Source organism: Ischnura elegans (assembly GCF_921293095.1).
Source record: "Ischnura elegans chromosome 13 unlocalized genomic scaffold, ioIscEleg1.1 SUPER_13_unloc_1, whole genome shotgun sequence".
NCBI classification, from domain to species: domain Eukaryota; kingdom Metazoa; phylum Arthropoda; class Insecta; order Odonata; family Coenagrionidae; genus Ischnura; species Ischnura elegans.
In genome coordinates this window covers 6,728,157-6,753,153 of record NW_025791657.1, presented here as the reverse complement: position 1 = coordinate 6,753,153, position 24,997 = coordinate 6,728,157, and the positions used below count along the sequence as shown (strand labels likewise).

At 36.4% G+C, this 24,997-nt stretch overlaps 1 protein-coding gene across 3 annotated transcripts in view; it reads left to right on the top strand.

Moving 5' to 3' along the window:
* The first annotated feature begins 235 nt into the window (after positions 1-235).
* LOC124172377 (zinc finger protein 2 homolog) overlaps positions 236-24,997 on the top strand; it is a 46,579-nt gene continuing 21,817 nt past the window's right edge. Inside the window, exons 1-6 of one of the 3 annotated variants that reach the window (XM_046551824.1) lie at positions 236-315; positions 406-668; positions 789-926; positions 3,347-3,514; positions 4,783-4,950; positions 7,046-7,213. In XM_046551824.1, coding sequence (XP_046407780.1) covers positions 501-668; positions 789-926; positions 3,347-3,514; positions 4,783-4,950; positions 7,046-7,213 — 810 coding nt within the window. In that variant the 5' untranslated portion in view covers positions 236-315; positions 406-500. Of the gene's footprint in view, positions 316-405; positions 669-768; positions 927-3,346; positions 3,515-4,782; positions 4,951-7,045; positions 7,214-24,997 lie in introns of all 3 variants that reach the window. The other 2 variants (XM_046551826.1, XM_046551825.1) reach the window with 2 other exon arrangements.

Sequence of the window (24,997 nt, the reverse complement as noted above, 5' to 3'; positions counted from 1 at the left end):
AAGTGATGTTTTTAATTGAATATTTTATAAAAAAAGAGAAGGAAGAAAGCAATTTAAGTACCAAGAAAATAATAATACATACCATAATCATTTCATAGGCTAACTCAGTCCCATACTTAATGTTCACTTCTGCCGTAACGCGCCTTGATTATAGGCCTGCTATGTATACTTGCCTCTAGCGGTAGAAATAAAAACTAACACTCAACGAAAGCAAACCAATCTTTATTGCATGATCTTATATTAATACTGATTATTACAGTGAACTAGAAGGTGAACCATAATATCCATTTTGCTGTGGTGTATGTTTTCCTTGAGGTGATTATGAGTTATTTACGTATTAAAATTTGAAGTTATCTTTCACCCTAAGCATTCTAAATATATGTTTTATCATCCAAATGTATGTAGTTCCCGTGACGAATCTGGAGATCTCAGTCTGATGTGTGTTGATGTCATCGACGATTAAACAATTTGAGGATTGAATGAGTGATTGAAATTAAAATATGAATCCTAGCGCCGGGAGTTTCACCCCTTCATCAGAAACGGATTCTGAGGGTACCTTATGCAGACTATGCATGAAGGATAATAATTATTATTACGACATATTCACTTACAACGTAGCTTGCAGAATAACTGCGAAGGATGCCATAAATGGTTTACTCGGTTTAGAAGTAAGTGGCACGTTACCTACAACTTATTGATTTATCTTATTACTATTGCTAACTTTATTCCGTTCTATGAGCATCATTTTTCACTTCTTCAATTGTATAGCGTGTTGATTGCTATCTTAGGTTGCTGTAGGAGATGGCCTGCCCAACACGATGTGTCCACTATGTTTGAAAAAGCTCACGGAATTCAGTGTTTTCAAAAAGATATGTTTAGAATCGGACGCAAACCTGAGAAAACTTTCTGCGGTGAATTGCTTTAGGGTGAGTACTTTCGTTTATTCTCTTTTGAAGACTTGTGCATGGTATGTTTCGGTAAATGTCAAGTGAGAGCTTTGGTTTGTGTCGACAGCAGTCAGAAATCCAGTTGAATCATTATTTAAACTTGTTAAAGCACTTGTTTGATTGGATTTGCTCAAAGTTGTGATTGATTATTTACTTGATGCCACGACTTGAGAAATAGAATATTGTATGACTTCTTGAAAGTGGTAAATCCCACTTTATTTTAAAAAGTGCTTTGATTAGAGATTAAAATTAAATAGATCATTATTTTTGTTAATTGATAATATTGGAGAACTTTAAAGGCCGTCGTACATGGTTGACGGAATAGTGAAACTAGCCCAGTTTCCCGCAAGCTTTGTTTCTCAATCTCCATGCTAAGTGCTAGTTACCTCGCAGTAGATGTTTCAGTGGTGATAAAGGAAGACGTTTTGTTGTTTCATTCAAATATGTGTTTGTCAAACAATCATAGCTAACAAAGTGGGGCATTCAAGTTCGTCAACTCATAAAAGGCAATGGACCCACTACGCTATGAAAAAATTCCTTTTAATGTATATACTCACTTGAGTAGCCGAAACATGTTAAAATGAACAAAAGATCTCTTACCATTTCCTGCTAATTGTAAGGGTGAACTCAAATGGAGCCTTACGTTAGTGTTCAATCATAGGCTCAACTGCACAAACACAAAATGTGAATTCTGGAGGTTTTCTTTATTACAAAACATACCTGCTGATGGTTAAAAAACTTTTCTCAATTCTCACGGCTTATAATGTGAAAAGAGGAGAGGTACAATGAATGCATAAGTGGCCCGGTATTTAAAATTGCGTTTAAGCTTTGAAGATGTTTGTTACGAAAAATGTCAAGAAACGTTGCAAACAATCGACTAAAAATAAATAACGATCACAAAATAAATGTGACGTATCTTTAAAGTATCAATATGTTTAGTATGATTGTTTTGTCACTTTGTCACTAGATTACATTTACATTTTTATTTATGCATAAATATTTATTAATATGAGTACGTTTTATTTACTATAACAATGTATGTCATTTCAGCTTTTACAACTTATTTTGTTTTTCAGTCAAAATAAAGTTTCTTTGAATAATCTGCCAGTTAAAATTGCATTCTGTGTTTCAAATTTTGGTGTTATCAAATTCTTAAGTTCTGTTTCTATGAATACCAACTAAGATATGCACTAAATTTACGTGCTCTGTTTATTTGATTTTAAAGATGACTTATTTGGTGAAATACAATGTTTTATTTATTGATATGGTTAACCTATGTAACAGTCTTCACAGTCGTGGCTTGCCATATTTAATCCTTCCTTTTTAGGGGTTGTTCATAAATGACAAGGAAAGTTTTTTTTTGTGTCAAATTTGCACTGGGTATTTTGATAATTATGATTGATTTTGTGGACAGTTTTTTTTAAACCTAAATATTTTTATAGATAGGTAATTTTTTTAGATTTAATTGTAATTATTTGCAACCAACATTGGGAGACTCAGTTGCGCATGCTTCTTATTAGAGCAGCTTCTCAAAAAGGAAAAATTTTTGCTTCTACCAAGCTGGCACTACATATAAAAGCTGGTTTTAAAAAGTGTCTTCGACGCAAAGATCGGGAAGTCGTCGGACACTAATGTTCCTCCGTTTTAAATATTTCAAAACCTATGGAGAATAAATCACTAAGACTAAATAATACCCCGTTTTGGCAATAAACAGTTATGAATATAGCATTCATGGTTATATTGACGAATATTAAAGTTTATTTAAAGAATTCTCTGGTTTTACGTTGAGTGAGAATGATCAACAAATGTTGAGTGTATGCAACCCGCGTGCCACAAAAAATGTCTGCATAGGGTGGGGGGCACTCTCTCTTGGGGCCGTATCTTGGGGACCAATGGTCACAATTGGAAAATATGTTAGGAGAATCATGCCAACTGTCCATTGTTTCGTTAGTTACCATAGAAAATGAGTTGAAAAAAACCAGCGCCTAATTATCGCCATACATCTGAAAAACAGCCGAAAATACCAAAATTTCCAAACTTTGAGTGTGATGGGGCACGTTTTCCCGTGATCCAATTGCAATAATATTTTACAGGATATGTTTTTATACCAATTGGCATAAAATGAGGGGGTGTCCTGATAGAAATTCGAAAAATTGAAAAATAAGGATCACCCTATTGTGATACGGCCACTATGTGAACTGAGTGTACCAAGTATCTTCATTTCGTCTAATTTGGATTAGCAGCTATTTAGCTTTTGAGTTATTGATTGAGAGACAGATGTCAATTTTAATGCAAATGCTTGGATACCACATTGAAAATCCTATCCCATCAATACTAGGAGTATGCTTCATTTGTTGACTTTGAAGGAGGTGAGTTTATCACAGTTACTTTCTCCACAGAGTATCCAAGGGGATGAGGCAAATGATGAGGAACTGGGGTCTTCTGCTCACACAAAAGACTTCATTCAAGATGGGATACCAGGCACCTCTCATCTCACTTCCACAGTCCAAAGGACTGAAATATACATTCCTGTGCCAGACCCCCATCAATCCAGAGCTAATATGTTGGTAAGCTATATTCTCATCCACAATGAAACCCTGGTTATATGATCTTAATTTGTAGATATTTACTAGGTCGCATGACGAAATTGCTTTAGCCCAGTGTAACTGAATGCATTTGTATAGGCAGTCACCCTTGCTTGTGTGACTAGGGAGACCAGATGCCATGAGGTGAAAAAAGAGGACAGCACCCTATCAAGAAAGCGATAAGAGGAAAAGTAGGCCACTTGAGAAATACGCCAATTTCGTAATTTGGATCAATAAATTTATTTACTGTATGAATTTAGGTATATATTTTCTGTGTATTTAATTATCTTAAGGAATTTATGTATTTGAATCAGCTATTAACACATTCAATTCAGATGTGATTTTTATGAAAGTCATTAGAATTGGTCGATAAAATAAAAAAAGAAAAATGGGGAAGTCTTCCACAACATACCTTCCATTCAAACACTGCTATTTACAAATGGCGCACACGGTTCGAAAGAGGGGTCCTTGCTGAAGGTCATACACACTATCGAAAAGTCAGGAGTGCATATTAGTTATGTGTGGAGGTTTTGTGACTTTTAAAATTTTATTCTCATCTTAATCGCTTTTCTAAAACTCTCCCATCCAGGATCAGGCTGACGATTTCATACTCTTCCACCTCAGAAAGTGGCCAACATATGAGATATACCTCTTCTATCCCAGAGTTCATTTTGGAGCACGTATTAAAAAGAGGCCAATCACAATAGAAATTATTCAAAAACATATACTACATTAAAGGCTCACATTTTAAGACACCATTGTTGAAAATAATTATCTTCTGCTTCTGTTGCCCCAAGGATTTTGTGATATTGCCGCTATGTGAACTGAGTATACCAAATTTACAATGAAAATACTTTGTTACTTCCACAAAATACACAGTTTCTATTTATTACCGGTTTCGGCTATTATACCATATTCAAATACCATTTTCAAATGGTATAATGGCTGAAACCGGTAATAAATAGAAACTGTGTATTTTGTGGAGGTAACAAAGTAATTTCATTGTTAATATGGAACCCTTCCACCACGTAAATGCTTCAAGTTTTGATTTAATGAGTATACCAAGTTCAATCCTGCCTACGTTGGATTGGCAGCTATTTAGCTTTTGAGTTATTGATTATGAGACACATGTCAATTTTTATTTAAATGCTTTGATATCACGTTGAAAATACTATTCCATCAATACTAGGAGTATGCTTTATTTGTTGACATTTACGGAGGTGATTTTATCACAGTTACTTTCTCGACAGAGTATCCAAGGGGATGAGGCAGCTGGTGACGAGTTGGAGTCTTCTGCTGGCACAATAGGCTTCATTCAAGATGAGATACAAAGCACCTCACATCTCACTCACTCAGTTGAAATGACTGAAATATACATTCCTGTGCCTGAATCCCATCAATCCAGAGCTGATATGTTGGTAAGCTATATTCTCATCCACAGTGAAACCCTAGTTGAATGACCATAATTTATAGATTTTACTAGGATACATGACGAAATTGCTTTTGCCCAGTGTAAACGAATGTGTTCCTATGGGAAGTCATACTTGCTGGTGTGATTAGGGAGAACATGCCATGAGGTGAAAGAAGAGGACAGGACCGTATTAAAAAAATAGATAAGAGGAAAAGTCGGCCGCTTGAAATATAAGGTCAATTTTATAAGTTCGATTAAAAAAATTTTCTGTAAGAATTTATATATTTTTCTGTGGATCTAATTTTCTCAAGCAATTTATGTATTTGTATCAGCTAGCTAGCCATTAACATTAAAATTCAATGCACACATGATTTTCATGAAAGTCGTCTGATTTGGTCAATAAAATAACAAAAGAAAAAGAGGAAGTTTTCCACAACATACCTTCCGTTACACCACTGCTATTTACAAATGGCACAAATGGTTTGACTAATGGATCCTTGCTGAAGGTCAAACACACGTTGGAAAAACTCGGGAGTGGATATTAATGAGGTATGGAGGCAGATAAAGGACTCATGGCCTGACTGTCAGAGCCTGTCAATTGACGTGCTCCACACAGAATGTGTTGAAAATTAGATAAGAAGAAAATGGGAATCTTGAAAAATAGCGTCAATTTCATAATTTAGATTAATAAAAATTGATTAGACCTACCATTTTATATATATTTCATGGACCTAATTATCTCAAGCAATTTTTGTACTTTCTACAGCTAACGCGGTAGCTGCTAACAGATTTTCTATACACATAATGAATGTTAGCAATGACAAGGATAATTCCCCACTCTTAACCCTGCAACCGTACACCTCCATTTCTGTTACACAAACCATACACTGGGGTACTGAGTGCCCCTAAGAGTTAAAAAACATATAAAATGCAAAAACTTATTTTTATCCTAAAAAACATTGAAAACGCGTTATTTGGGCCTTTAATTATTACAAAAACATAAATTTTATTACTTGTTTTAATATTTTATTAAATATAATAGGAGAATTAAGAAACCTTACATTTTCTATCAAAGTCTTCTAAAGGTGCAGTTTTTTAGTTCATTCAACTCTTTCAGCAGACTTTGTTGCCCAACGGTACTTATTTTTACCCCTGAGGACACTTTTTTTAACTGAATAACATTTTCGGGGACCGTTTTTTCAACTGCATTTTGTTTCTGATTCTTCATATTCATCTTCCAGGTGTTCTAGTTCAACTTGCAAGTCTTGTGCGTCTTCATTTCGTCTAGGTCATTTTCTTGCATGTGTTGTTTGTCCTTCTTCCCCTTCAAAATCACTTTCACCAAGAAAAACTCATCTTTAGATGCGTCAGGTGAAAAAATTCTGACATAACATCATCTTCTTCATCATTTTCACTCTCTGACTTATCTTCAAAATTCTCAGACTCAGAGGAACGAGTTAACTCTCTTAAAATGTCCTCCTCAGTTCGTAGCCTATCCATGACTAATACAGTGTAAAAATACTTCGGTAAAATTCCAAAATATCTACGAAAGCGAAATATACACACTTGATTAAAAACTCACACTAACCGTACACTGGGGTACTCAGTGCCCCAAAAACATTCTAGAAAAGGAATGCGATGTGCCACGGTCACAGCAAACAAAGTAACTGACAGGTCATAATGGTCAAGTAAAAGTCACGGGAGCCGGCTGCAGCCAGTGTTGCCAAATAAAATTTACGGCAAAGTTAAAATTCCCTGGGGTACTGAGTGCCCCGGTGTACGGTTCCAGGGTTAAAAAATTTTCCTGGAAACCGGACAAACATCCCAACTGTATCAACCGGCAGATGTTCTATGCATAAAATCTTTAATATGCATAAAAAAAGTAATACGGCCACTTTGTGAACTGAGTACACCAAGTATCTTCCTGCGTAATTTGGTTTCAGAAGCTATTTAGCTTTTGAGTTATTGATTAAGAGACACATGCCAATTTTTATATAAATGCTTGGATATCACATTGAAAATCCTATTTTATCACTATTAGGAGTATGCTTCATTTGTTGCCATTGAAGGAGGTGAGTTTATCACTGTTATTTTCTCCACAGAGTATCCAAGGAGATCAGGTAGCTGATGATGAGTTTGGGTCTTCTGCTGACACAAAAGACTGCATTCAAGATGAGATACAAGGCACCTCACATCTCACTTCCACAGTCCAAAGGACTGAAATAAACATTCCTGTGTCTGACTCCCAACAACCTGGAGCTAATATGTTGGTAAGTTTTAATCTCATTCACAGTGAAAACCTAGTTTAATGACCTTAATTTATAGATATTCACTAGGTTCAAGATGAAATTTGTTTTGCCCAGTGTAACTGAATGCATTTGTATAGGCAGTCACCCTTGCTTTTGTGACTAGGGAGACCAGATGCCAAGAGGTGAAAAAAGAGGACAGCACCCTATTAAAAAAGAGATAAGAGGAAAAGTAGGCCGCTTGGAAAATAACATCAATTTTATAAGTTGGATCAATAAAATTAATTTGTTGTATGAATTTACCAATATATTTTTCTGTGGATCTAATTTTCTTAAGGAATTTATATATATGTATCAGCTAGTTAGCTATTAACACATTCAATGCGGATGTGACTTTTGTGAAAGTCGACGGAATTGGTTGATGAAATAAGAAAGAAAAAGGTAGAGTTTTCACAACATACCTTCGCTTCAAACACTTCTTTTACGGTGCATATAGTTCGAAAGAGGTGTCCTTGCTGAAGGCATGCACACAATCGAAAAACTGGAGTTAATATTAATTATGTACGGAGGTGGATAAAGGACTCCTGGGGGTCTATTCTGGTTCTTTCTGGCTATAGCAACAGCGATTTGTCGAAAAAATTGGCGTACGGTGACTGAACTCATATTCTCGTTTGCATTCGTTAGCTATTTCGCCAGATAAGCTTCGCTTAGTTCCTCTAGCGACGAAAAAGTTATTCTCGTTCTGTCTGGCGAGCAATTATCGAATGTAAACATTCGCCAAGAGCGAATTTTGCTAGCGACGACAATGAACTCGCTCTAGCGACTCGGCGAAGGAATTGGTGAGAGAACGACTTGTGATTTAATTTCAGCCATACACCATTATTATGTAATATTTTTGATCCCAATTAGTTTAATTGTTATTCAAATGCTCGGCATACAGCCTGTGTGTTGTTTAACTCGTCTTGTCGTTCTACGTAATTCAATAAATGGGATATTAAGTGGGTTATACCGTATCGGTGGCTACGGTTATACGCTACTAGATCCTTACAAGCCTCTCAACTTTGATAATAATCACCATCCAATAAATAATTGCCTATTTTGTGGACTGCAGTCGGAGATCGTGTGCTCAACCCCTGAAAATGTTGAAGTTATGCAATATTTGTGCCGAAGGAGGCGTTTGTTATGATTTGTGCCAGCCGAGAGGAAAGCTAGGAGGTGAAACAGGAATGTAGGTTTATAAATCTATTATTACTTGGTTTTGCTGACTTCATCAATGAATTCAAAATGTGACGGTGTTTACGAAGACAGTTTGAATTAGAAGAACAGCCAAGTTTCGTATTGGCAATCGAAAGTGAGAAAAAGATCGTACCCACTATTTGCATTCTGATTTACTAGCATGAGATGTAACTATAGAATTCATAATTAGTTGTGAGTATATATATTATATATATTATGAAGTGAAAGGGGGTAAAATGTTGAATGTTTTCGTTATGCCTTTTCCGAAGGATATGTTTGTCAAAGTACTAAAATAAAAATCACAGGTCCATAACAATAATCCAATAGCAATATGTGGCGTACGGCTTGGTATTTCTGGGTGATAAATATATGGGAATGAGTGGGGCTAGTGAAAGATTGCGTGAAAAAGAAAGGAATTTGCACATTTCGTACGTAGTTTATAGTAGATACTGTTTGAGTTTTCCTTGGAAGTTGAGAAATGCAAATTGATGCAGTCAATACAGCTCGTGTGGGTAAAAAAAGTAAGAATGACTGATTTGCTCACAAGATGGTTTGACATATTAATTATAAATGAACTCGTTTGGCAAATGAGCATTTAGAGTGTGGAAGTTTACTAATTATTGTAATTTTTGTGACTAAGTACCTCTCATCCTTTTGATGAACCTTAAGCAAAAGAAGTCTTCCCTTCTATGCAAATTTTCTGTTCCAATGCATTGCCTTCAACGGAAAAATAGTAAATTCATAACCTAAGTGTTGTTCGTAGCCAAACACAGGTTATGTACTACTGTTAAAATCTCCTAGCAAATTATCTACCATGAAAAGTAGCTTCCGAGTCATAGAATCAGTGGTGCCTATCTAGATACCTCAGATTAATACATAAGAGTGCCAGTTTGGTTACCAATACTTAGTTATCTTATTTCAGGTTTGAATATTTTAATATATTGAAAGTAAACAAAATGATACTTTATCCTGAAAAAGTTTGATTTTATTCCACATAATTGAGCCTTAATTCAAGGAGAGAATGTGGACCCTTACACCTGAAGAATCATAGAACATCAAAGCCAGATTAATCAAAGAAATATTATATTAAGGTTCTCAATCCTTGTCTGCTAATGGAATGTTTGAAACAATCAGAGTCAGTTGTATTTCTTATAATATTGAGCCAGCTGGGCAATTGGGGGAAGCTGTTGTCCGTATACCTATGTATTTGCTAATGAGGCTGAATTTACAGGAAATGACTGCATTCACCACCCATTATTTTCCATGCTCATCAGTGACCACTGAAAATTTTTCATCGATAAGCTCTTTCAAAGTATGTTGTATGGCATTGGGCAAGATATGGTGGAAGTTCTTCATATTAGTAAAATTAGAGTTTGCAATATTTCTACTGAGTTTTAGCATAATAAACTCATTGTCAGTGGAAATATTGCAATTTCTAATTTTACTAATAACTCTTTCAAAGTCTTGAATAGAATTCTTGGCGTGGTTTTTTCCTAAAATATTAACCTTTACTACTACTTGTCGACATTTTACTAATTAATATGTTTAATAAGTTTCAAAAGGATAAGTGAAGACATATTCCTATAAGTCATTTTACATCACATATCTGGTACACATGTTAGTTTCTTGGGATTTCAATCCCATACATAGCTTTTATTAATTTTTTTCATTTTCCATCCATTGGACTATCACCAATGAGTGCAAAATTTCAAAAATCCATTAGGTATAATATCTTCAACACTTATAACAATGTATGACAAGATATCTCATTCCATTACATACTGTTAGAAGTGATCTACTCATTAAGGTTGACATAGTTCTTTGTAACATACATAGTTCTTCCATTAATTCCAGAACTATTGTCTCCCTGCCCTTGCTTGTTACTCAAAATCCTTACCTTAATCACTTTTGTCTGCATTTCAAGCTTGATGCACACTTCATCTACATCATTTATATCTAATTTATCTCCTGCAATTATTCCCTTTCCTCACTTATCAGGTTTCCTACTATCACTTCCTACTTTCTTTTCCTATGTCAATGTTATCTATACATTCCTGTATACCTCTATTCTTATCCTTCTTCTGGGTCAAAATTACCAGTTTCATACTAAACCGTACTCCATATCTCTTAATCAACTTCTTTTTGCACTTTGGTGCTGTTATTTTCCCTGTGATTCTCCTCTTTTTATTTATTCCCTATCTGTCTCGCTCTGATCTGCATTGCTAGAGATATATTTTAACATGCATAGCTGCAATGCATGTAATGAGAATCAGTCTATGATCATGTCACATAAAAGGCAAATTTTCTTAATAGATTTATGAAAGTGGAGTGGATGTGAGGGAAATTGCTTCTATAATCACTTCATAAATAGAACATGTTGCGATAAAATTGTTTGAGGAATTCATATTATCGCATTTATGATAATGGAGGCACATACATTAATTATAAGTGAATGATGTCAATGTGATGCATTTAGAGATTACTTGGTGCAGCATTTGAAAGAATGACCCCAGAAGGGAAGGGTAGTAAAAAAATTATTTACTGTAACACCAGGTAACAACATAATTCCTTTGAAAACCCACATCCCAAAAGGACAGGTGCAATGAAGGAGTCATCATGATGGAATCCTTATGCTTTACATTTGATACGAATAAATTCTTCAAATGCTATATAAATAACTGTATCTTTGTACAGAGGCGGATCTATGGGGGGAGGGGGGGTGCTATCCAATTTACTCCACTTGGGTATCCAATTTGGACTAGAGGGAATGGTGATTTTTTCTGACCCCCACTACAGCTGGATTTTAATCTCACCTAGACCCTCCCCCTGTTGCCCCTATCCTGGATCCACTACTGTCTTTGTATAATTTAGTACTCAGCTAAATATTTCAAACATGCTCAATGAAAGCTTCATATATTTGGGCTGAGAATAAAAGAAAATATGGATCACATGTATAGTATAGTATCTATAAACACCACTGAGAGTTGAAATTTCATGCTTTCATTCTGATTAGATATGTTTTTCAACAGATTTTTTAATAAATTGAACCCAGCAACTTTAATATCTTACAGTATAAATTAAATAACTTTGTTTTTATATTCTCCGAGTATGCTGTGAGAAAAAAGAAATGACTTAGGTTTACTTCCGTCTTTCTATAAATATATATAGGATAAATCACGGGAGATATACGCCATTTTCAAGTAATTGTCCTCGAGAAACCTATGAAACATTGTGATTTTTATTCACATGGTATTGTTTTTCAATGTAGCACTCATTTTCGTGATTTTAAAGGTGAAAAGAGTTCAGGAAGGCGATCCTACGAGAACTACCGATAGTAATTGTAATTATGACGACTTTTCCACAGATTAGCATTCTCGCAGGTAATCGCAGAAGCATAAACAATAGATCCCCCATCCCAAGCTATGAGCCAAAAAGAGTAGCAATATTTTGTTACAGAAGCATATTGTTGTAACAACATGCAGCCTACTTGTAAAGTATGGAAGGTTTGCTGCAAAATTTACATTTATTTAATAATTGGATGGCAAGTTTACTAGGCCATGAGCCCTTGAAGTAACTGCTGTAGGGTTATGCATAAGTATTCAAACTATATTCAATCTTCTCTAATTTTAATTTCAGACAGTGAAGTTATGTTCATAATAAGTGATTTCTGAACATCAATTCAATTTTATGATTCTCAACGGCATTACTTTTAAGACTCACAGTCCTCCCTATTACAATATCAACTACACTATTCACAGCCAGTATCACAATATGTTTCACCTTATATTTCGATGGTAAGGGCTAATTGGTGTCATGCAATATGTTTTTGTATCTCTAATGAATAAATTTAAACTTAGTTCTGTCCCTTATTGAAATTTTATTTGCCAGAGATTATGGATTTCATGAAACATATTGCTTCACAACAGTATATCAACAGTAATAAATAAGATGAGATAATTTAAAGTTATGAAATATCTGCTGCTAGCTGACAATTATATGGCTCAATTCTTTTTGTCTGTTACATGAGTGGCATATGCCTGAAGATACCTCCTTATTGTGAACATTTTAATAAAACTGAAAATGCTTCTATAAAAACACAAAAATAATCAAAGGAATTACAATGAATTATTTATGAATTAATATTCATAACAATGACATCTTCAGTGTGACAGAAGTCATTCTGCACGTTATCATTTATAATGAACACAGATTAGCCTGTCTATTAGACGGTGGTTGGTTATAAATTCTGTTATTGAAATTATGGCCATGGTGAGTACTTTGAAAACAGGAAAGGCTTTGATTATTCACAACTTGTAAGGTGTTCTCAATTCCGTAAGGAACGCAGAGATGATGATATGATAGCGTAGGGGCCAAACTAACGCTAAGAAGATATATCTTACTGCAAAAGTATGATTAAAATTTATCGTCATTGATTACATTGTAGCCACAAAATGTTCCTAAAATCGCTCTGGTGGTCTACTCAATAGAAAGCCATTTCAATTGGTTTCACAATACAAATGAGAATCTTCGCTCCCGTGGAATAAGCACAAACAGGGTTAATTTACCACTATTTCTTGCAAAGGAACTCCAATTTCATTCGATCCACAAATAGTCATTCATTATCTCCGTGTAATTTATGGTTTACTTTTATCGCAGCACTCATAAAATTAACACTTTTACTTACTAAATATTCACAAATCGACGCGAGTACTTTTATTTAACGACACACAGATGATTGACCATATTAATCGTCAACGATTAAAACCGAAAATATTGGCTTCATCTTCATTTTTAAGGCTAACCATCACTTCATAACAAACGTAAACAAACCTTTCACCATACTCCACACTCGGGCCGTGTTCCAATCCACCGTAAATGCACTCTTGCGCTCTTTCCCGCACTTTTCGATCGTCACATTTCGGAAGTGACGTCACGTAAAGCGATTCCAATCCGTTCTACATTCTGCTCAGCCCCCTCCAACTCCCGCCCGCTAGGTGGCCCCAAAGATTCCGTGCGGAGGGAATCGCCGATAGATGGTGTTAGTGGGGTCCGCGCGTCCAGCATTGCTAAATTACATTGAACCAAATACGATACTTGATCGCTGGAACAACGAATTTAAAACGATTTTAACTGAATTTAACACTAAGAAGCAATTTAATAGCCATTTAATTTCATTGACAGCCAGTTAGAAAGTCCATGAACAAAAAACATTGCCTTTAGAGGGAATAGAATATGAATATTATCGTCTGCTAGCAGTCGTATTGTATTAGCTCTACTACATTAAACAGAAGTTATTTACTTCCAAATCGCCAAAAATTTATAACACCACGGTTCACCATCTATCGGTATCAACATAACCGTCACTGAAAAGCAATGTCGATGCACACCACCTAGTTGCCCGATCCCCTTATAAACCCCAGCAGACACGCTACTTTGAATGCGAAAATAAGCTCTAGCTGCAGTGACCTTTAAACTGAAAATGCCAGAGTAAATGTGAAACGAGGCTACGTTAATTGACCTCCAATTCAGAGATTACATGACGAGTAAGGAAAAAAACTAGACCCAACGTTAGTACCAAGGCTTCACAGAATAACACTAAAAAGATTAGATGATAACTTTCGATTATTCGGAAGTAAAAAAGAAGCAGCAGCCGCAAAGACCGCGTTTAAAATGAATAGGACACAAAATAGGCAACCCACAACAGCTAAAATATTGAAGAATAACCCCTAATTTTGACCTTACCTAAGGCACAATGAGAACTGGCCACAGTTTTAACCCAGGAAACTCACAGAAACACACAACGATAAGATCAACCGGAAAAGCAACCATTATAAAGGAAATAGGGACCAGGTGAAGGAAGTCATAGTCATTGAATTTTCAATTCATTTATTCATGAAAACATGAACACTACAGATGAGCTGTAAGCATAAAGACAAAAGTATAGGAAGCATAAAAGCAAATAACCCTAAAAGTTAATGAAGTATTATGGGCTCTCCAGGATCGAGACCGCACCGCTTCCATCAAAGAATCGGGAGATGAAAAACTCTGGAAATAGAAATTTCAAAAAATTAGTCAAAGTATATTTGAAATTAGAAAAACAGATTTGAAGTAATACCTAGCAAGTGCAATCCCAGGTCATTTCCATTAATAAAAAGGATTGACATAGTAGGTGCACTGTGAAAAAACCCACAGTTCGCAAATAATGACTTCATGTGACGATATATCACATAAAAATGTGAAGCCTCAAAGCAATAGGAAATAATCATCATGAATGTCATCAGTCGCTATGAGAGCAACCGGGGCTCACTACTAGCGAACCCATTACTTGCTTTACCAACGAAATAGGATAATTATTCTATGAAGAGAAAAATCCGTACATCATCTCGTTGGATAACCAAAAGGTCAGTGGAAAGTTTGTTTTCAAAAACAGAAAAACTAATGGAAAATTTATGAAATTCAAACATTACTATTACCTCTTCTGTCCTCAGCGGCCATATCCTTAGATTTCTCTTTCAGACAGTCAAAAGTAGCCTGCTGAAATCCATACGATCCTTTTATGTTCCGAATATAGCGCCTAAGTGTGTTGATGCTGGGCAGAGGAAGGATGTTGTGAGCCCTAAGATGCTCATACACTTTTGGGCCCTTTATTCGCAGCAGGAGGCACTCATAGATGAAATTCAAAGGGTAACGTCTACCCTTGGTGCCCTTAACCCGAGAGGCCGCAAAACAAGTCCTGACGGCATCCTGCTGAATAGAGGGCAACATCTTGATGCTCTCTTCCACGCCCTGTGGTGATGCATCAGCACACTTTCGCTGGAGATCAAGCATCTTCGACTTAACATCGTGAATCTAAAATGAAAAAGGTAAATATGAAACTGCAATACAAGGAAATCAAACCATGGACTAAATAAGGAAAGAAATCAATACCTGCATCATCAGGCGCTTATTTTTCCTTTTAGTAATCTTCAAGACATGCTTAGGCTTGGAGGTTACCTTCCTCTTCCTCTCTCGGTCCCTCTGCCTTTTTCTAGCAGTCTCACACTCTGAGCACCACCTAGATACAGTGCGCCCTTTACCAGTGAACTCACCGTTCTCAGGAAGGTAACCGAAACACACAGCATGCTCACTGAAAGACAATCCTTAGTCTTTATAAAAGCAGACAACTACATGTGTACTATTCCTCACATCTATGTGTCCAGCAAAACCAATATCAGGCAATCAAAACCACTTTTAAAACTGCCATCTCACCTTCCTCTAGGAGTTAATCCAGAGCAAATGGTAAGCCGATCCACAAGCTTAATAAGCTCACCGACCTCCTCAACACACTTCACACCATCAATCCCTATGCTGATCTCTTTGGTGTAAAGCATGACCTAGAAAATAAAGCAAGTTTGTTATCGGGCAATCACAGTAAATTAACCACTTGACCCATAAAAGTTTTGGCTCTCAACAGATATTAATGCCCAAGAAAAAATTACATTTCTGTGTAAAGTATGTTGGTGACTCTTGAAAATAAAATGTAGTGCATAAATGTATATAAGGAATGGAAGCCAATGAAATAGGTAAATTGCTATCACGTGAATGACTATGCCATAAAAACATGTATAAATATTCAGACAAATATGAATGCCAATAATGAAAAAAATAGAAAGACAAATTATATTGTTCCATGTCTTACCTTGACCTTCAGATCACTCAATATTATAATAGTCCTCTCAGTAATAAATGAGTGGCCTACACTCATAAATACTAGACAACTATTAACAACCGCAGTACCCCAATAGCGCCCAGGCAGAGATATTGACTCTATCCTCTCTATCAGGTAGTCCACACTGAAACTAGGTCCAGCTATTTCCTCATCCCACATCTGCGACGCAACTTCTGCCAATATACTCATATTGCCAACGCCCTCATGCTCAAGGTTGCAGGCCCCACTAGCAGCTACCTCCGCACTTGCTCCCCTCGAGGAGCCTGGACTAGTCTTCAGTGTTCTCGCTTTCGGCACCTTCCTTTCCTTTACCACCTTACTGAGGTACTGCGGCAAGTTGGGGAAAATGGTTGGAACTGCATCTTTTTTAATTCTTGGGGCAAGCCTCTCTAATCTGAAGAGAGTGCCATCATTTAAGGTGCTCTCAAATTCTCGAATGAGATCCTCCTCCCTAAAATGCAGTTCACAAACCGTATCGGATTCCCTAAGCACCCTGTCCTGGCGAGGAATGGCTCGTCGCCACCTCTCCAGCTGGTTCTTATCCTTAGAAGTATAAAATTCATTAATTAATGAAACTGGCTGAAAAAAAACTTCTAAAAACGGTGGAAAACATAAACGACTCACTTGACTCTCACTCATTGACCTCTCACTTGACTCTTACTCATACACATCTCACTCATTAAATCCTCACTTGATTCACAGCATTCACTTGACTCTCACACAGTACGGAGACAAATTTACAATTAATATAACGAATTCCAACCACAGTAAATAATGAAAATTGCTAGACGAAAATACGGTGAAAATGAAATTATCCCGAATTATCCCTTTCAACCGAAAAGGGCCATTCGCTGTGTTCCGACATTTCCCCCCACGCTGTTCCCCATGTTCTCACAATTCTTTTCTAAATATCTCCAGCCGTCCATTAATTGGGAAAGAAAACTACGAAACCACGGACATTATAAATGCAACAATAATAACTAAGATCTTACGGAACCATACCTCTACGGCAATGTGGCATTCTATTATCTCGGTATTGTCAGAAAAGCATCAACTATTTAATTCCCGCAAAGATACCAACAAAAAAATCAATAAATAAATTAGGAAAGATAATTTTAACACCATCCAGTCAAGAATTCATGGCTAGTACACCACGTGGTGTGGATGAAATGGGAAATAAGTTATTCAAGGATATGAATAAAAGGAAACTTCATATAGCACTCAGGAAATAGCGATAACCATGAACAATTAAAGTGAATAAATATCGCATGCTATGTCGCATCGACCTCTTTAATAACATAAGAAAGAGCATGAATGGTAGAATTAACATGGACGCCATTGCAGATACCGCAGTACTTACAATGCCTTTCTCCTCCGCTAACTTACTCTTAGGGAATAAAACACATTTTTATCAAACGAATAAGTTCACTGAAATCTACACTCAAGAGAAAAATACCAAATGAGCGATATCAGGAGCCATGAAAGTAACATTGGTAACCCACCGCATTCTGAGTACTTACCACAGCCTTGAACAGGCTTTTATTTTTAATCCCCAACTGTGCGTTCTTCTTCCTGCTTGTCCTGTACCCTGTTGAACAATTGGGCACAAAACAATACCGCGATGTACGGACCATCTTAAAAATTAAAGAGTTTTTTCAGTCGTAGGCTCCTTCCAAGCGACGGACGTTTCTTCCTAGATTCACCGTTGAAATGAACGAGACAGCAACGCGTTGCTGGACGCGCGACAGGTTGTCAGCGCCACCGTTACAAACTAAAAAAATTGAATAACGTGGGAGGATTTTGGGACCAGCCAACCAACGGCATAGCAGCCGAGTTGGAGGGGGCTGGTTCTGCTCTGAAGAGCGCATAATCGAAGAGCACGAGAGAGCGCAAGGATCCACCCTTACTCGCTCTTCCGCCCTTCGTCTACCGCCGTTGAGGTGGAATTTTCGTGGATTCGGATGGGATTTGATTCGGAGCAATGATTCGGTTCTTTAAATCGTTAATAAGGAATCGAGTGAATATCGAATCCGAATGAATCTTGAATATATGTGAATTTAAGGGTGTCCAGTGACCGGGAAAGTCGGGAATTATGCATGAATTTTTGATCCACCCCGGAACTGTAGAAACGTTTATATCAAATTCATTTCACAGATAATTTTTCCAGTTCAACGCCCATTTTCTGGTTAAAATGTGTTTGTTGTAGATTTAAGTGCAACAGCTGAGAAGAGTTTTTTCAGCTGCAACGAAACGTGCAATGTCAGACGAGACAACAGAACCGAAATATACTAATATATGTACTCTATCTGAATGAATGTAAATATCTAACTATGTACTCAAGTAAGATTTAAAAAACACGAAGAATAGAATGCCAGATGACGTCGACATCTAGTTAGGAGTTTGAAGCAGCTCGTCAGCCTTGCTTTGAATAATTTCAATGCTAACAAACGTATTCAATGTGTTAACTAACGTATTTCTTTTCCTTGTAAATACATGAATATGATAATGATATAACATGAAATCACTTCAATGATTTAAAGTCATGTAAGGGATTCGGGTAAAATCATGTAAAAAATTCGTATATATCGCAATAATCACGTAAGATTAAACTGGGATTTGTAAAATTTCCCTGGAGAAGCTGGAATTATGCATGAAGTTTTCTGCTTTGGCTGGACGCCCTAAATCAGTCGACTTACTGCATTTCAAATATTATGACGGGTACCTATTTACAGTGGTTATAATTTTTCATTTTCACTACATCTTTAATAAATTGTTTTCAGATATAAGAACCACTTAAATTTGTCTGAATGTACTACGAAATTGGTTGCCTACACGAAATTAGTAGCCTACAATTGATAAATATGTCGCCTATGCCGTATTTTATTCGTTATAACTTCTGCAATTCCATTTATAAGTACATATAAGCATATATATAAGTACATATATTTATAAGGCAATAAATTATTGCAACACTCACTTCATAACAACAACAACAACATTGCACTATTTCCTTACCCTCCAAATTTGTTACTCAACTTTTTTCAGTTTCGAAATCTGCCACTTGACAGTGGTGGCACTACTTGCAATAAGAGCAGGAAAGAGCGAAAGAGCCGTTTAGAGCGTAAGAGCGCAAGAGCGTAGAGTGCACCCTATGGATTGGAACACGGCCTCGATTTTCCAATTCCGACTTTCGTTTGTTTCACTTTTCGCGTTCAATTGTTGGTATGAGAATTATCGACTTACGGGTATTCTTTATTACCTACGTAACAGTATTTCGCTAAGAGAACGAAGTCACCCGAACTGTAGCGATAGGAGGAGCGAAAAGAACGAGAATAATCGCGGAGAAAATTTTCGCTACGCTTCGAGTTGCCGTAGCGAAGCGAGGACCCGAGCGAAGGGAGAACGAGAATCACCGCCCTGGTCTGACTGCCAGAGCCTGTCAATTGAATGTGTTTAAAATAAGATATGAATAAAATAGGCATCTTAAAAATAGCATCCTTTCATAATTTCGATTAATAAAAATTGATTAGACCTATGGTTCTATATATATATATTTCGTGGAACTAATTTTTTAAAGCAATATTTGCATATTTTTACTGATAGCAAGGTAGCTGTTAACAGATCTCCTATGCACGTAATCAATGTTTTCAATGAAAAGGGCAATTTCCCAATCTTCAATAATCTGCCTGATAGCGGACGAACATCCGAACTGTACCCACCAGCAGGTGTTCTATGAATAAAAATGCCCGTTGGCTCCAACTGACATCAAGGTACGAAAGGGTTAAAAGAGAAGGGGGAATGGAGGAAAAGCTGGACACTTGAAATGCAATTGCAAATTCATAATTTAGAAGAAAGAAATTATTAGCATTGTGATTTTGTTTGTGTATACAGTGGAACCTGTTTGGTACGTTTCTGAAGGGACCACGAAAAATGAACGTACTAACCAGGAAAATGTGCTAACGAGGAAAGTAAATAATAGCAGTCGGGGTAATCGCAATCTGTGGAAAAGTCGTCATAATTACAATTACTATCGGTAGTTCTCGTAGGATCGCCTTCCTGAACTCTTTTCACCTTTAAAATCACGAAAATGAGTGCTACATTGAAAAACAATACCATGTGAATAAAAATCACAATGTTTCATAGGTTTCCCGAGGACAATTACTTGAAAATGGCGTATATCTCCCGTGATTTATCCTATATATATTTATAGAAAGACGGAAGTAAACCTAAGTCATTTCTTCTTTCTCACACCATACTCGGAGAATATAAAAACAACCCTGATTATGTCCACTGGTTGTTTTTAAACATCATAAAAATGGGACAGAATTGTATTAACCTTGAATTACGGCAAGAGCCGTACACATTCGCGTCTGGAATAAAACCATATCGATTGTTATATCGATCGATATATCGATTAATAACACGCAAGAAGATTATATTACGACGTAATTACAAGAAGATTTTATATTATACAGTTGAAATTTACTTTAGAAATTTGTATAATGTCGTCTGCTTGCGTGCCGAGATAGCGTATTTTTAAGCTAAGCTTCGCGTGGAGATCCAGAGCATCCTCTGCTCCTGCAGCAGAAGTCAAATACGCTAGACCTAATCTAGACCATTTAAAAGGAGGCAGTATAATACTAATTGTAGAATGTTATCTCATTTATTTCTACTGTTCCTTGGAAGGAGAAGCAATTCAATGCTTCCATAGCCTTGTCGTCGAGTTTATGGAGTACGTGCAGTACTGCTTTAGATAAAGTGGGAATTGGATAAGACATTTCTTCGTCATGATAACTCGTGCAATAGCAACAATTGCCCACTCACGAAATTTGTGTGCAGTGGGCACTCCAGAGGCAACAGAAGGTGAGGAGCTTGGGGTGGGGAAAATTGGGGCTTCTCATTGGCGGCAGTTTTCCATAGTCAGACATTCCTGACAAATGGCCGCATTTTATTATTCACCACGTCATAAGAATTGGGAAATGCATTCGGATAAATCACGGTCGCAGAAAGAGATGTGGAACGAATGCAAGAATGTCAATGGCTAATAATAATAAGTTATATCATGAATTGGGAGGTTACGACCCTTAACCCATTTTTCTCCAGACTGCATATAGGGCTTTTACCTTAGGTCATTTCGTATTTTACGGTTTATTTTGGCCTAATTAAGATTAATTTTCAGAAAAAAATATTATATTCATCATAATATATGATTTACATAATGTTGCGTTTACGCAACGCTGGGAAAACCCCGGCAAATAAAAACAAAAAATAACTTTTTAAAACTTAGGTTGCGTATTTTATTTTTCATCGTCTTTTCTGATGTAATGTTCAATAATATTCAGCGTGGAATTAAACGTAGCACTTTTCACAACATAACTTATCTTTGATTTTCACACTCGACATCTTTGCCGGGATTTATAAGTATACTTGCGGATGAAATGCCAATTCTCCCTTCACGGGCATCTCTTGGTATGTCATTTTTCCTAAAGTGTCCCGCCAGCGGGCACCGATTTTTATGCCAAGTCAGCATATTCATCAGCATTGTATTGGAAACGATTACTTGCCTCAGTAAAATTTTACGATCTCAGACCGAAATTCTTACAAAGGAATTGCTTTGAACGTGACTTTGGCGTAAAATCACCACGGAATCAACTTTGGACTACCAACCCCTTTTCTGAATAGATGTTTTTTGCCCTAAATCTGGATATGGTAACATGCAACATAATTATCGAGTAAATCTACCCCTCCCATTCCCTGATTGTAACCGTTGATGATATTTCGATTTTCCTCGGGAATCTTCGTGAACACCTTTCACGAAAAAACACTTTCAAGTTCCGCCTCTCCATATGGCAAATATTGATAAAAATAGCCTGTAGAAGAGACCAGACACTACAATGTATAACCTACTCTGAATTGTTCCCAACGAATAACATTTTAGCTGTGTGCCACCTGAAATATGGAACCATTTGTAAGGAAAATTCCTAACTGAATGGAATTTTCGTTTAGTCTGTTGAGAATAGATCCGACTTTCAAAAATTTATCACTTTGTGTAGTTGAGAATTATCGGACAGCTGTCGATATTTATTAAGGTAATTCATCAAACCGAATCTGCGTCATACATTGCCTCACAATTGCGACAGACATCTCCTCTTAGCTTGTCCAGTACAACTTAGTGCGCAGTAATACATGATACCCCGACAACATTAGGATTCCCATTATATTTTTTAAATCTGCCTTACTCTGAGTAAATGCATGGTTATTTATCTCCTCATCGTAGTTATTTGAGTAGCTCAAAATTATTTCAAGTATTTTTCGACTGAGAAATAAGTGACAAATTGGAGAGTGGCCTCCATACTGAGTGATAAGTGTTTCTATTACTTATTTTCACGTAGAAATTCGAGACTACTACGGATGTAGATTCTATTTTTTCACATTTAGATGAAACTTTTGTTCTCTGCATCTTTTGCCTGGGCGTGCGCGTTAACTGGACGATTTTTCTTTCGATACTACTTGAGTAAACTGTGATTTTCCTTGAATTGCCTACTGCAATCATCCATATTTGAAATACTGAGAAGATGTAATCCCCATTGAAGTTCCAAACTTTAGAAAATATTATACATCACTTTTCCTGCTAATTTATATTCTTAGGTACCTTCTTGACGGTTCTTCTAAAGTATACGTCTAAGGCGTAGAAATAACGGGTAAAATTTTCTTCACATTTAAATCTGAATGAAACCCCTGGATGAATCATTTTGCAAAACGCCGAGCAAAAACTACTGCGGTATTATTGGTATGATTACTGGATGAGAGATAAAGATGCATTTCAGAGGACTTTCTAACTGATACGAATCCAACTGAAGCTAGATTACTAGCCTTACATCGCCTAAGCGATAAAAGAAAGAGTAGGTAACTCAGGATTGCACGGAGAAAATTACAATGAGTGAATAGAGGAACACTCCACCTTCCATCACAATCCTGCTTCAATTAATACGTTTCTCACACTCTCATTCTACCATCTCTGAAACTGAATGCATCTGAAGCTGAATTTAACGTCTACTAGGTAATCCTTCCACTCAACGACGTGGGAGTTACATTGCTCTGTATCGGTTCCACGTGTGCGCGCAAGTTTGACCCCACGAAGTACCAGTGTTCAATGTAAAATTTGTACCGATGGCCATTTTGGAATTCAAGATACCATTCACCTTTTGGTTTGCAAACTCACAACCTTTGAGTGCCAAAAATGCAGCTAAACTGCTTCCAAAAGACTAAGTTGTCGATTAAAAGCCATACTGTCAAGTTTCGTTATGCTTTGATAAAAGCCCTCTGGTCTACCAGAGAATTCCCATCGTTGCGTAAACGCAACATTATTTACAACAATCATATTTATGCCAGTAACGACGGAAGTTTGTGACAAATATAAACATGATTAATAAAGAAACTTCGAACTAAGAGAAAACATTACCTATAGTAAGATTACTCAATAAATCTTTGTAAAAAAATATTTACAATATGTAGTACTTCAACTCTTCGAAATAGGCAAATTTCGAAGCAAAATAAAAATTATTATTTTAGTGAAATGTTTCCAAAAATAACTGAATGAGAACAAAAGGTATTTCAGGAATACAGAAAACCAGAGAAAAAAATATCATGACGCAAAGGTTTTAAATAATGATTACGATTCTATAATGTTGCGTTTACGCAACGCTGGGGATTAATGGGTTAAGAAGATACTAGAGAACGAATTGCGGGTTGCGTCACGGCAAGCAATTGAGCGTACTAACCAGGAAAGCGCAATTTTTTCGAACGTACTAACCAAATACTTTTACCTGTATTTTGTTCGGATTGTACCGGGACCGAGAGAAATCGCCGTACTATGGAGGAAAACGTACTAACGAGGAACGTACTAACCAAGTTCCACTCTATTAATTTTTCAAGCAATTTTTACATTTTAGACAGTGTTCTATTTATAAATTTTTACTGAGGAAATGTTTATTTTGTTTCCCTCTGAAGTCCACTAGGATGAAATTTGAGAAAATACCTTTTCTGCAGTTGTATTTTGCCATGGTAGGCTGGAGAAATATTTAGTAATTTTGGGAAATTCTGAGTTGCTAATAGCAGATTAATATATTTAATATAACATAATTTTCAAAATGGAGGACATTTCCCCATTCTTAAAAAGTCAGCAGGGGTACTGGACGAAATTGATTTTGCCCAGTTACAAAGGATGACATGTCTAGACCAACCTGGATGTCTGATCTCCGTGTATGAAGGTGTCATCAATACATTATTTCATTTCATTTATTTATGCTATAACCCATTAATGATTTTCTTATGTATAGCATCACAGATGACAGACCATAGAAAAGAGTAAACACATTTAATGAAACCATTAAATAATAAATTTTAAAATTTTTTGAGAATTGCTCATCAACGAACAAAATATATAGACAGCTACAATAATATAACTGTTTAGGTATAAAAGTGTTCTTGTAGAATTTTTTAACATTGAGGTCATGTCTGAATTGACATGTGGTCATTCCATTTCAAATTAACCAGGCCATTACACCCGCTGACACAGATTTTCATTAAACTTGCCATGGTCATATATCCTGGTATAACTAGAGATTGTGCACACTTTTTGCCTCCAAATTGTTAATGAAATATGAGCAATTGAACTTTGGGCGTGACCCCTTCAGTGCTGTGGATTTTATTTCACAGATGGATTTGCTGGGCAATATAAAAACTACAAGTCTTTTATAAATTTCTGCCATCATTATAATGACTATGGAATGAATGCAACCCGGTCTTTTTTGTCCATAACCCATGGAAAGTCCTCCTGTGATGGTATAGGTGGTACAATTAAA